This window comes from Heliangelus exortis, chromosome 17, assembly GCF_036169615.1.
Source record: "Heliangelus exortis chromosome 17, bHelExo1.hap1, whole genome shotgun sequence".
Lineage (NCBI taxonomy): Eukaryota > Metazoa > Chordata > Aves > Apodiformes > Trochilidae > Heliangelus > Heliangelus exortis.
In genome coordinates this window covers 5,063,819-5,076,723 of record NC_092438.1, presented here as the reverse complement: position 1 = coordinate 5,076,723, position 12,905 = coordinate 5,063,819, and the positions used below count along the sequence as shown (strand labels likewise).

General features: G+C 44.8%; 2 protein-coding genes across 12 annotated transcripts in view; one reads left to right on the top strand and one right to left on the bottom strand.

The window, feature by feature from the left end:
- Positions 1 to 1,122: 1,122 nt before the first annotated feature.
- DEXI (Dexi homolog) lies at positions 1,123 to 7,729 on the bottom strand. Of its 5 annotated transcripts, none has more exons than XR_011729255.1 (3): positions 7,347 to 7,729; positions 6,167 to 6,629; positions 1,123 to 1,741 (listed from the first exon to the last, which is right to left on the bottom strand). XR_011729255.1 is itself a non-coding variant. In XM_071760765.1 (3 exons), the coding sequence occupies exons 2-3, from the start codon at positions 6,431 to 6,433 to the stop codon at positions 1,616 to 1,618; spliced, it is 393 nt and encodes a 130-aa protein (XP_071616866.1). In that variant the 5' UTR covers positions 6,434 to 6,629; positions 6,964 to 7,286; the 3' UTR covers positions 1,123 to 1,615. The 5 variants fall into 5 exon arrangements, 4 of the variants coding, with proteins under 4 accessions (XP_071616866.1, XP_071616867.1, XP_071616864.1 ...); XM_071760765.1 differs by lacking the exon at positions 7,347 to 7,729 and adding an exon at positions 6,964 to 7,286; XM_071760766.1 differs by having other exon boundaries at positions 1,123 to 6,629; positions 7,387 to 7,661.
- Positions 7,730 to 8,438: 709 nt separating this feature from the next.
- The window catches only part of CLEC16A (C-type lectin domain containing 16A), a 48,972-nt gene continuing 44,505 nt past the window's right edge, over positions 8,439 to 12,905 (top strand). For all 7 annotated transcript variants that reach the window (XM_071760758.1, XM_071760755.1, XM_071760756.1 and 4 more), the window contains exon 1: positions 8,439 to 8,679. In XM_071760758.1, coding sequence (XP_071616859.1) covers positions 8,600 to 8,679 — 80 coding nt within the window. In that variant the 5' untranslated portion in view covers positions 8,439 to 8,599. The remainder of the gene's footprint in view (positions 8,680 to 12,905) is intronic.

Sequence of the window (12,905 nt, the reverse complement as noted above, 5' to 3'; positions counted from 1 at the left end):
CCAGTTCAGTGGTCTGGAAATGGAGAAATAATTCTTTCTTAACAGGCAATAGAATCTTGCAATGCCAACTGACAGACTTAAGTCCAGAATTAGAAGATACAGAAGTGCTGACTGAAGCCAACCACTAGTAACAACAAAAAGTTCTTTTCATCCTTTCAGACAGTTAGAAGTTGCAGTTCAACATTCTAATATTAATTAAGGTTCAAAGTTTGGATATTCTTGTGGCACAAAGCTTATGCAAAATGCTTTTATCAAAAGAGTGTCTTGTGTATAGAAGACTGAATTCACTGGCTATCCTAAAAAAGATGTTCTGAAAGTGCCTAAATGGGGATTTAGAATTTTGGGCCCTAAGTGCCCTTATTCCTGAATTACAGACCAGGCATCATATGGAACAAAAGGACTTGCCAGTGTTCAAAGGCCTCAAACTTTGTCTGACTGGACCAATCCTGGAGAAAAGCCACTAAGTTCAGTCACAGTGCTTCACCTCTTGCAGGAGCAGCCAAGAATTACATTTGGAGCACAGAATTCTGAGGTCTGGGAGCTAATTTCTACTGCACTAAGGGTTTACAAATGCCATTTCAGTATAACATTTTAAGATTATCAGGCAAAAAAATATTTTGATACCAAATTTCTTTGTCATTGTTTTATGGGGGGTCTATACCATCACCTTCTTGTTCCCTCCAACTGGCTGTCAAGAAACTTGGGACACCAAAAGCCTGAGCTAGGAGCAAATGGTAGAAATGCAGACTGCAGGGGACAGCCATAAGGCAGGGACTTCACGTAAGATGTTTTCAATTCTGCTTTATCATAAAAGTTATTGATCTATCTTAACTGCCCAGTTAAGAAAATTAGATTTTTCTAAAAAATACAATGAGAATAAGGCAAAACCAGTGCAATACCTGCCTGCAGTAACATTCCACACAGTGTGGAATTCCTGGTGTTTCAGTTCAGGTCTGCTTTTTTTTTAAATAGTTGTTAATGAGAAGGATTTCCTTCCTGCTGGCCACCTCAGCAATCTGGAACTACTTCCAGGTATCTGTAGGCAAACTGGAATTTCCTAGAAAGCTTATTTCAATTATTTTCCATTCAGATTGAAAAAGAACAACTCCAACAGACAACTGCTTAACATTTTCATGGAAAAGTCAGTCTTTATTGTATTGCTTTCACGTCTTTACATGGGAACATGAGCTTAAACAATCTGCAAAATATCCTGTGTTAGATAATAAATCCACCTGACTTATATAAAACTCACTCTCTGAACAATTTCAAAACTCATTATTTAAATAAAGTATCTTACTAGCACAGTTCTTACTGTAACACTGCCCTGAACAGAACCTGCTTGCATTATTTTCCCCTGAGAAAGCATTGTCTTTGAACTACTGGCTGGTAGAGTTTTCAATGTATGTTTGTAAAACTTAAGTAGCACGTCCATTCAGGTGACATAGTATTTATTCAAAAGTTTATCAAATCTGAGTAACATCTTGATTTTTTGTTATACCATAGCTTATATTATTTGTTCATTCAGTCCACCCCAGAATTACCTATGGAAGACCAGAACAGTGCATGGGTCACTGCAGTTAGTGCACACTCAAGAGACAGTGGCCATGGAGAAAAGTCACAACTGACAAGGTCTGATGACAATTTTTCTTATTGTCCCCTTGTCCTTCTTTTCGTCTCCATGTTTCTTTCCATGACTTGATCCATTAACCTGGTCATATATCATTTCAGGTGTGTAATGAATCTGTTTAAAAGAAAACACATATAGAATAACCCTCTAGACCTAAAATGAACAGAGAAGTCACTGGGTATGTTAGATATAACACTGTGCACCTTCTTTAAAAAAAAAAATAAAAAAAATAAAAACCTTTTGTCACTAAGAATAATAATTCTTTACTCTTCAAAGTCCTGAACAACCTTTCAGAGAAACCAATGTGCTGTTAATGTCAGAGCACATTAGTCCTTAGTGTAGCTTTAATAGAGGCATGAAGAGATTGGTGTGAAGTAAGGGTTGCTCTTAAGAGGGTACAACCAGCTGTGACATACAGCTGGAATAACCAATTTATGCTAGGTTTGATATCATTAAGCCTACTTATTAAAACTGATTTTTGAACTTGTAACATTTTCTTTACCAGATCCTGTTCATTAGACTGTTGTTACTTTTTGTGTAACTGTGCTAATTATGTATTGCCTGCGTTTCATGTAGCTGCTGATTTTGGTCACTTTTTCTTCTTTAGAGAAGCTTTGTTTAAAGCATTTTGAATCCACTGGTAAGTAGTTACAAAGTTAAATAACATGTTGGGGTAACTTCTTGGTCATGCTTACAAGAATGAATTACTGCTCTAGTGCTTTATCCCAATTTATTTAATTTATTTCAACTGGATCAAAGTATCTGACAGCTAGTAATGGGTGTGAGGTTTTGTTGGCTTTTATTTTTTACCGTGAACAGGGGTACATGCAAGGCTTGAGAAGCCTTTGAGTGAAATCAGAGCTATGGATTATGGAGGTGCTGGGCACTAGTGACTGTACCCATTTAGTCTTGTGATTGTAGAGATGATTAATCAAATGGAATGTAGAATGGTGCAGATCTGAGAGGGGATGATTGTGGATTAATCTGTGATGGAGGAGAGTTGAGATACAGAATATGAAGAGCAGGTTCCCTGGTGCCTGCAGCTCAGGAGATCTGCAGATACATGCTGTGTGGTGCAAGTCTCTGAAGGGACAGCTGGTCCCTCCTTCCCCTCTGTAGGTACTAGAGGCCTCCTGTGCAGCATGGGAAGGCAGGGGACTCTGCACATGCTAATCCAGTTGCATAATAGGAAGGAAGTGTATGGTACAAAGCTGTAACAGAGCTGCTAACAGATCTGATTTAAGACTGGAGCTCTGTGAAAAGGCTCTCACTGGGCTGCAGGGTGAAACACAGCCTCTCTCCTGTTCTTCACTTCTCTGTGCTTGGAGCAGAGGCTCAGCAGATCGTGCCTCGGGTCGGCTGGTACCTGGGGTCCTGGGGCAGGAGGGCTGCCACCGTTTCAGGTGCAGAGTCTGAATGAAGACTGAACTGCAATGGTCATGTGGTGTTCTATGTGAGCATGGACAGCCTGAGGAATATGGTATCCCTCTCCACTGGACCATGCTGTCTCGGACACTAAGCCTGCTCTGATTGGTGTTACATTGATGAGATAGGGAGTAAAGCAATTTCCTTAGTTCAGGATTTAGCTGTTGGTATTCACCAGACGTGCTGAGTCACAAGTTTTTGAGTGCTGGATTCTGTTAATCGAAAACATTCATAATTCACCTTGATGAAAAAATACAGGTAATGCTTGTATTCTAAAATGCAAGAAATTGAGTTTTTGCTATTCAGTTTTGATTGTTGATTGCTTTTGCTCTTTTTATTTCTGATTAGTAGAGTTCTTTGTGATGAGTCATATCTTACTTTAAGAAAGTGCAAGGAGAGCAGTCTTACCACCTTACCTCAGGGGTCTTCAAATATAATAACCTAGCACACTCACACTAAAACAATAAATGACATGAACAAGCTCAATTCTGCTCAATTTATATAGAAGGATTTCTCCGTTTGAATAGGGTAGGAAGCTTCTTTGAGCTGCTTAGTTGTCTACCTCCAGTCTCTGTCACCAGTTATGCTCAGAAACCTGGACAGAATTTTGCTCCTACTGAGTTTATTCAAGTGAGGGATTTCGTTCAAGAAAGAACAGAGCTATTCTGATTCACATGCTCTTTTTAACATCTAAATTAGCCTTTCCACATTTTGCAGAATGGCCTCTTGGGACTTCCCCCCTTTGTTTCCCTGTCATGCATGCCACTCACCTCCAGGGTGCAAGGCATTGCTTTCTAAATGCAAGGAGCACACTGCAAGGTTTCAGCTAAGGCTAATGATAGCTTTTTAGTTGTTCTCAGTCATCCCTGGTGAGTCACATGAACAACACTCTTCTTATATTTAATGCAAAGAGTATGACTATGTAGTTTTCACCTTTGCTGGTAAAACTAAGACCTTCCTGCAGCATCTTGGGAATCCTCAGCACTTCGGGGTCCAAGTGGGGCAGGTGGGCAGCCTTCCTGGCCCTGTGGAGCACATGGGTTAACACTTGTACAGAACTTGGGTCACTGCCAGGCTAGGCACCCGAGGAATCTAAATCTTGCTTATGAGTGCCTTACTTCTGCTCCCAAAGCAAGAAACACAGCTCCAAATTAGGGCCCTCTTCTGCTCCTTTCCTAGGGAGCTGGTGAGGAGGAATGGTACAGAACAGTGAATAAACCTGTAACCAGGATACTAACAGAAATTTTTTCATGCTGACATGCCTGGTAGCTAAATAATTACATGATTTGTGGCCTGGTTGCTGCATATAAAAATATAATTAAATATATAAATAGATGAAGCATAGGAATAGTGATTTTTTTTGCTCAACAATAACTGATCTAACCTTAGGAATTGTGATTTGATTCTGAGTGGAAACCACCATCTAATGAAAACTTCCACATTAAAGAATTGAAACTGGAGCAGAGCTCCACTAGCTTTAGGTGGATATATAGACTGAGAATTAGTGAAGACATCTGCATTTTGATTCCTACATATGGAGTTAGAATATCAAGAGGTTTGCAGAGCTGTTTGTCCTATTAATACAAGGCAAAATCTTAAGGAGCCCATTTATCTACATGGAACAGAGCTGTGCTCAGAACCTATGCTCTATCAAACCATGTTTTCATGTAGTAGCAAAAATCCTCTGAGGAAACTTATGTCTACTGTTCTTAGGTCTTCCTGAAAACTAGATTTAAGTCATCATGACAAATCCTAGCCAGTAAAAAAAGTTATTAAAAAAAACCTTCTAAACCCTGTATTAGATGGTGTTGGGGTAGTAAGATTTAGGGCTTGGGGAAATGCATTTTGGGCGAGAAACTGGCCAGGAGTTTCTGTACCCGAGATTTTGATTACATTTTCTTTGGGTTTTATTAATGTCTTTCCTGGAATACAGAGAATGTGTGTTACCTGCTCAGCTGAAAAAGAAGTGGAGCAGACTGGCATAAATGTAGCCAACAGTTTTTGATGGGGAGTTTAATTCTGCTCCAGACCTACTCTAGCAGAGGTGATTCTAATCCAGCTGCTTGGGATGGACCATCAAATGTTGGCATGGCCACTTTCATTTGCAATAAATCCGTGCAGTAGGATTTCTTCGTCAACAACAGAGGTCTGTGTCCCCCTCCATTTGTCATATTCCTGTGTGCCTTTGACCAAGCTTTCCTCAGATGTGTTTGCACAATGTTATTCCAACACCAAGAATTTACATTTTGTCCTTCTAGATTACTGACCAAAATCAGCTCTTATTGCTCTATATGGAATCTGAATAGAAAAATTCAGGAGATAGTTTTACCTCCGTATATGAAGGAAAGCACTACAGGAAAGGTTTGTTTTTAAATTGGAAGACTGATTAAAATAGCTTGCTAAATGGTGTTTGTACAGTACGTTCACCATGGTTATGTTTGTAACCTTACAACAGAATTTCCTATTTCCATAATTTCAAACAAAGTAAAAAGGTACCCTGAGCTGTTTTTCAAATTTACAGACAATATTTTACTAAAAATTCTACTGGCAGGTTTGCTAACACATTTTAATTTAAACTGTGAATGTTTTCATTAACATACATTTGGCACAGAAAATCTTAGCTAGAAATAGTTTTCTATAAAATAAATATAGTTTTCTGAAAATAATTTTCTTCCTAATCGCATTTAAATGTTTTTAAATGCTAAATCTTTACAGCATTGCCAGAGTTCTAGTATCACTCAAAACTACAATAAAAATTGGTCAATCAACCCCTCATGCTACAATCAACAAGAGAGAAATGGTGAGTGGGGTAGGTTTCTTATTATCCAAGATAGAGGTTTTAGAGAGCATGTAATTAGGATGTATTTCTGGGTGGGATACAATCTCTTAATTTTAATAACTATTAGCCTGGATGTTCATCCAGATTCAGAGGGGCTTCCAAGACCAGACCGGCTGCAAACCTAACGCCTAGCAAAACAGCCGCAGAGGCTCAGGACTGTGGAAATTCGTCCTTACGAAAAGACATTCTCCTCGCAGCGCAGCAGAGGACACGGAGCGGGCCCCGCCAGCCCCTGGGCGCCCCGCGGAGGGCCCGGCCCGGTCCGCAGAACTCACCCATGCAAGACGCTGCGGCGGTGGCAGGGCCCGCTCTCTGTCACTGTCCCCAGCACCGCTGGCCGCTGTCCAGGACGAGCCCGAGGAAAAGACTGACTTTTCCGGAGAGCCCTCTGCGTGTCCGCGGCCCTGCCCGGAGGCAGCAGGTCCCGGCACCCCCTTTCGTCCCTGCACCGGAGAGTATTTGGAAGGGCATATGGTGCGCAGGAGGAGGCGGGACGCAGCGAGGGCACGCCGGGGCCGAGACGTTCCCCGAGTTACGGCCATGTCGGGACAGCCGGCCCCTGCTCCGGACCGGGCGGCGTCACCCCGCAGTTGCTTCGGAGCGCCCCGGGCTGTCACTCCAAGTACCCGTCAAAGACATCCAGCTCGCTGTCCGTCTCGTAGAGCACGGAGCCAGGGTCAGAGAGCACCCCCAGATCCACCAGAGCTTGGTCCATATCCTCGGGCAGGAAGACGATGCCTACATTGAGAACGATGTACTCCATCAGGAAGGCATAGTACAGGATCAGCACGTTGACAAAGAACAAGCCCACGTAAAACATATAGGGCAGCACTAGCAGCGCATGGAAGGCCCAGGACTCCAGCGAATCCAGCCGTGCCGAGACCGCGGCGGGCATGCAGTCGTGCGGGGCTGCAGCTGGCTCCGGCGGCGGAGGCTGCGGGCGCCGCAGTGGGCACCGATCTGCCCGGCCGGCGCGGGGGGAACGGGCGGCAGCGCGGAGCCGGGAGCGGGGCGCTCAGGACCGCACTCTGCAGCCCCGGCGGCAGGAAAGGGCAAAACCTCAGAAATAGACCCGGATCCGGACCCGGGAAGAGAAGAGCCCCGCAGGGGCTCAGCGGCGGCCGGCTCGGTCCCCTCCTTTCCCGGAGGAAGAGGCGGCCGGCAGCCGGGCGGCCAAGGCGGCTTCAGCGGCGCTGCCGCAGCCCCGCCGTTGGCAGGAGGCTCCTCAGGGGCATTTCCCGCCCGGCTGCTGCAGTCCCGCCGCGGTTCCGCGGCTCCGCTCCTCCTCCCGCCCGCAAACTTTGCGGAAGGAGTCCGCAGGCGCGTTGTCGCGGTCGGCGAGAGATCCCTGCGGCCGTCAGCGAACCCGCCAACCCCGGCCTGTGCGGTGGGACCCCCCCGCGCCCTTGCCCGCCCCCTCGGCTCCCCGCCCCGCCGCCTGCCCTTGGCACATACCCCGGCTGTTCGCCGCCCCGGGTCCCCCAGCAGCACTGACCGCCCTCGGCGTGTCCGGTTGACCCGAAGCGGCCGTGCCAGGTGTCGGCGCCTCCGCCGCGTTCTCTGGCAGCGGGATTAGCGCTCCGCCTGCCCGGGGGCCGCTTGCCTCGGGCAGGAGGGGACAGGCGGCCTCCGGTGGTGCCGACCCTCGCCTCCCCGAGCATTTCAGCCGCCCGTAGGCAGGTTCTGCCTGTTCCTCGACCCTGGCAGCAGTTTTCTGTTCTGCTGCTGAACAAGGTTCCCCTGGAACAGCCGGGGGGGCAGAGGGAGGAGGCTCTGACTTGGGTAGAGGAAGAGAGACCAAGCTTTTAGCTATATAAAAATATAACCAAAGCATTATTTTAAACCTTAAACTTTTTAAATGGTTCTCTGTTTTGCTTTAATTTAGTTTTCAAGATGATTCAAAACTAAACGTGCAATCCTTACTGGAAAAACCCTAGTGCAAGGACTGACGGGTGCATTTCCATTGCTGCATCTTGCAGCACCCGGTTCCCAGGTCAGAACAGACGGAAGGTGAACAAGGAACGTCAGGGACTAAATTTTATTCCTAATCACGATCTATTTGGGAGGCATATGCACACGTGAAAAGGCAAGGTTTTTTTTTCTTTAGGCTGAATTTAGTATTTTATATTCTTCTAACTTAACAGTTCTCTCACGACCTGAGAGGACCTAACTTATGACTACTAAAAGAGAGGGAAAGAATCAATTAAATTAAAAAATTAGTCAGGTCCTCAGCCTTCGAGACCCGCAGCTGCTTTCCTGCTCAGACATGGCGCTGACAAATGGTTGAGCACCTGCCGGACGGGGTCACCTGAGTTTGCGGCCCTCAGAGGAGGACGGCTTAGGGTTCGCGTTTCCACTTTCCTGTGGAAATTCTGACAGGAAAGAACAAGACCCCAGGGATCGCGGGACAACAGGGCTCCCCAAAATTAGAGGGATCGCACCCTCTTCCCTGTTCCCCCCCCCCCCCGGTGCCTGCTGGGACTTGTAGTCCGAGCGGAGCTGAAGGGGCCGGGCGCAGAACCGCCCTTCCCAGCATGCCTCGCCCGCGCGTGCGCCGTAGCGCTGGTGTGCACCGGCGGCTGCCGCTGTCGGGGCTGCTTCCCGGTCTCCTCACGCCCGCCCGGCCGCTGCTCACCTCCCGGCCGCCTGTTCCCGGTGGGCTATGAAGCCTTAGAGCCCCTGAACCGCAGCAACCTTTCGCCGCCACCATGTTCGGGCGCTCCCGCAGCTGGGTGGGCGGCGGGCACGGGAAGGCCGCCCGCAGCATCCACTCCTTGGATCACCTCAAGTAAGCGCGGAGTTGGCCGCGGGCGCGAGGGGCAGCTGTGAGGGGGGGGGGAGGTAGGGGGCTGTCTGGGGAGCGTGCGGCGGCTGTGAGGGGGCTCGGAAGGTACGAGCCGGTGCGGGGGGCAGTAGGAGGCCGGGCTCCGTCGGCGGAGCTGCTCGGGGCAGGGTTTTTTACCTCAGAGAGGGCTGCGGAGAGCAGTCGGGGGGTCCCAGGGAGGGGGGGCTCGGCAGGCAGCCCCCCAGCTGCTCGCTCCCGCCTGGCGCGTGCGGTTTGGCGCAGCTCTCTGGCCGAAAGCTGCCGGAACGGGTCAGCAGCGCTGGATGGGCACTCCGGGCTTGCTCCCGGGGATCTGCCTCGTTCCAAAATGTCTCGGGGCAGACGCAGTTGCGTTCGGTGCTGCGTTCCTGACTGAGACAGGTGTTTGTTTGGTTTTTAATAGTATCACAGACTCATTCAGTGGGGTAGATAGTAAGAGGTGATAAATACAATAAATTTTACGTTCCTCTTGAAGGGAGAACTTTTCTTGTTTTCGGGTAGTGGTTAAGACGGGGAAGCGAGGAGCCTGGTCTCAGCATGTAAACAACACAGACCTTGTGAGGGGTGTGTGCGGATCTCGGTAGTTGGCGGTGATTCATGGTAGTCAGGACGGTGGTTTTGCAGGTCCAGGGGATATCCCTGTGAGAGGGCTCAGATAGTCAGGACGGTGGTTTTGCAGGTCCAGGGGATATCCCTGTGAGAGGGCTCAGAAGCTGACGCACAGGTAAAGCCGTTGATCTGGTGTGTAACAATAGTCTCCGGAGCCTGACATCCTTGGGTTACTGCTGACTGCAGAAGGTGAAATAGTTTTTCTCTAGCTCTGCCACTGGAGAATTGAAAGGATGGCAAGGGATAAAACTATTTTAAATTCTAGGTTCCATTTTAAGGGTTCTGCTCTTACAAGAAAAAAAATTACATCCACTGTTACAGATTTTCTTTCTACTGAGCAAGAAAATGAGGTCATTAAGACGGGGAGGCATTTTTCTCATTGGGAAGTGGCTGCTAGTTTTCTACAATTAGTCAGATCACAGGGAGGACATAAATGGGATCTGACAGTAATTAGTAGGATACACCTATAAAAGGTTTGGATCTTGCAGTGACTTTATCCAGGTGATTTATGGATTCTGATCCTTGTCTCTGAACTTGAAAAACATCCAAAACTAGCAAGATTAATTGAAATGCATTACTTTTTACCAAAGACAGGGAAAACAAATCTGTAAATAAAAAACTGATGAGGTAGTAGCACTGTAGAAATTAATTTTTAAATGATAGGTTGCTGTAGTAAGTCAATGTGATCTGGCATTGCAGGAAAAAGGGGAGAAGTAATCCTCAGATGCAAATGTAGGAATGTTGTATTTAACATACAAGGGATAGTAATTGGGTGCTGCTAGTAGAGCAGGAATACTGGTACATGATTAAATTTGAAGAAATTGAGTTTAGATTTAGAAAAAATAGGCTGGTGAAAGGGAGACCTTAGGATGTTTAACTCTTTTTCAGGCAAGAAAAATATCATCATATGCTCTTTTGGGTCCAAAGAGGGTAGAAGTGATCCCTGTTTGATTTGCAGCAAAAGGGAGTCAGGCTATAAGTGGTGTGGCTTATGTTTGACTTTTCTCCTGAAAATTGAAGTATACACTTCTATACTAAAGTATTAGCTTTTGTTTGGTTGGTTTTTTGCATGTGATTTCTTTAATTATGAATTTTAAAATAGTAGTAGTTAAAGGGCAGCCAAAACCTTAGACTGATTAGACTGTGTATATTTTAAGTTTTAGTAGAGCTGGGATGTATAAATTGCAGCTACTAGCTAGATGTCAACAGAAAAGGTAACCACCTAGTGGTAAAGTGAAATTTCAGGCTTTTCTAAGGTAGTGGTTGAAGTGGGTAAAGCAACAGAACGAAAAAGGGCCAAAAACCTTTATTTTGGAGTCATGAAAGGAAGTTGGTCTTGATAAGCTCATCTGGTGAGCTGCCTACATTCTGATCTCAATTCCTTATGTGTTCCATGTCAATGAGTTGAGTAGCATGCAGCAGCCTTGCTGTTACAGGTTAGCTGAGCCTATGGAAGGTACATTATGCTGTGTTACAAGAGTGAAATTACACCCCAGGCTCTCCTTATGGGAATATTGTAATTTTTTAATATTCATTATGTAAAGTTTAGCTTAAATTGTAGACAGTACACCTGCTTAGTAATACTGAGAGTTACTGTTTTTTGTCAGTAAATGTTGGACCTGGAACTTCTTTTCCCACCAGCTTTAATACAGTTTGAGGCCTGCTTTTGAAATTTTACTACTGAGTCTTTCTGCAAACGTGCAGAAGAATGGATTGGCTAAAAGGAAATGGTGAGGTTGTTGGCATCAACTGATTCAGTGCAGTCTCTTGGTCTGGTGAAAACAATTGCAGTGTAGTCCAGCTTTCTGATGCTTAGGCTGTGAGGTGCTACACACTGCCTGAGTGCTTCTGACTATGGGGTTTTTTTAATTTTTTTTTTTTCAGAGTACTTGATATTTTTTGTGTGCTTCAGTTACTATTGGAGGGAATGTCAATGACTTAATAATTGGAGAATCCCTAAGTATTCTGGAAACAGGAACAATGCTAGTGAGTGCTTGTGAAAATAGTCTAAACCAACTTGTTTATCTTTAAATGAAATTCTGCCTGAAACAAGGCCAGAATCCACTTCCTTGAGGTGGCACCCAGCAGTTTAAAACAAGACTTCTTTTTTTCCAGTCCCTTTGTATATCCCCCGCTCTTATATGCTTCCAGTTCTGTAAGCAAATACATCAAGGCTGTTTTAGGTAACAATCTGTTTGCTACATGAACGTGAAGCTAGTGCTTTTTCTTTTGAGCTGGGTGTACTTCCCTTTCTCTTGTGGCCCAGCTTTGCATGTAAGCTGGATGTTCTTGTGTAAGTCAGGGTTTCTTACAGTTCTTTCCAGCTGCTGACCATGGTACTCACTGTACTCTGCTTTTGCAGCCTAGGAGCTGCAATTTATGGATGCATAGTTCAGAATAATGTAGCCTGAGCACATTAATGGTCAGATCTCCTTGACAGCATAACTGTTGTCTTTCCCTATCTCTCTATGAACTTTTACTTGGCACTGGAATGGATGAAGAGGACTTAGGTGATTTTCCCCAGTATTGAAGTGGTGATATCTTAACTATTTTTTAAGAGTTAATCTGGTATCTTTGCTGTTCCTGCTAAACTGAAAGGCTTTGGAACTTAGGCTTAGTATCTTTATTTCTAGATGAAATTTTTTTCTTAGTTTTCTAAGAGGTATTTTACATAATCCCTTTTATGTCCAAGTATGTTTTCTATTATTGCCTCTACACTTGGTATTTCAGTTGCGTACTGATTGTGCAAAAAGTTTTACACCATTGGAGTTGGGTGCTGAGCATTTCTCACAGCTTTGTCACATGCATTGTCCATAAACACACATGGCTAAAGACTTTTTTTTTACAGCTGATTCATTTCCTGAAGTACTGTCCATGCTATACATCAAGTTTCCTCAATGAGAACAATATACAATTACCTGGTCACAGGCAGCATGAAGAACAAACCAAGTTATGGTTAAGTAGGAGGGGTTACATTTGGGTTCTTGGCTTCCTAAACTCTTCTCTGTTTTAGTGTATTTTTATAAGTTAAGTAGGAAAGTAATTACCACACTTAATGAGTTATGTTATGCATTTGAGCACAGTTCTTACCTGAAAAATGTTCAGAATTTTGTCTTGTCTGACAAAATCTCCCACTGATTTAGGTTGCATCAGGTGCTTTGACATTTCCTGCATTGTACGTTTTTGTTAGTTTCTTGTTTGTTTGAACCCAGTCCTCAGATAGAGACTGGGTTGATAAAAATCTCCTCTTTGAGGCTCTAGCATTCTAAAACACACAGACTTGAGCCCTTGTAATCAGCATTTAAAAATAGGCTTTAAGAATTTATGTACATACATGGTTTTGCATGAGACTTCATATTGTTGTGATATGTTGTTGCATGCCTAGTAAGAGAAACAAAGCATCTGCTTGCTTTTTCATTCATTTTCAAGTAAGCAGATAAAGTAGTAGCTTGAAAGTGAAACCCAGGTTTTCTGTAAGTTCATCAGTGTATTAGCAAATCAAGGAACATTGCAGCAATGATGATACTAAGTAAATTAATATGGAGTTATTACATTCCTGAATATTAAGTTTTTCATACTTT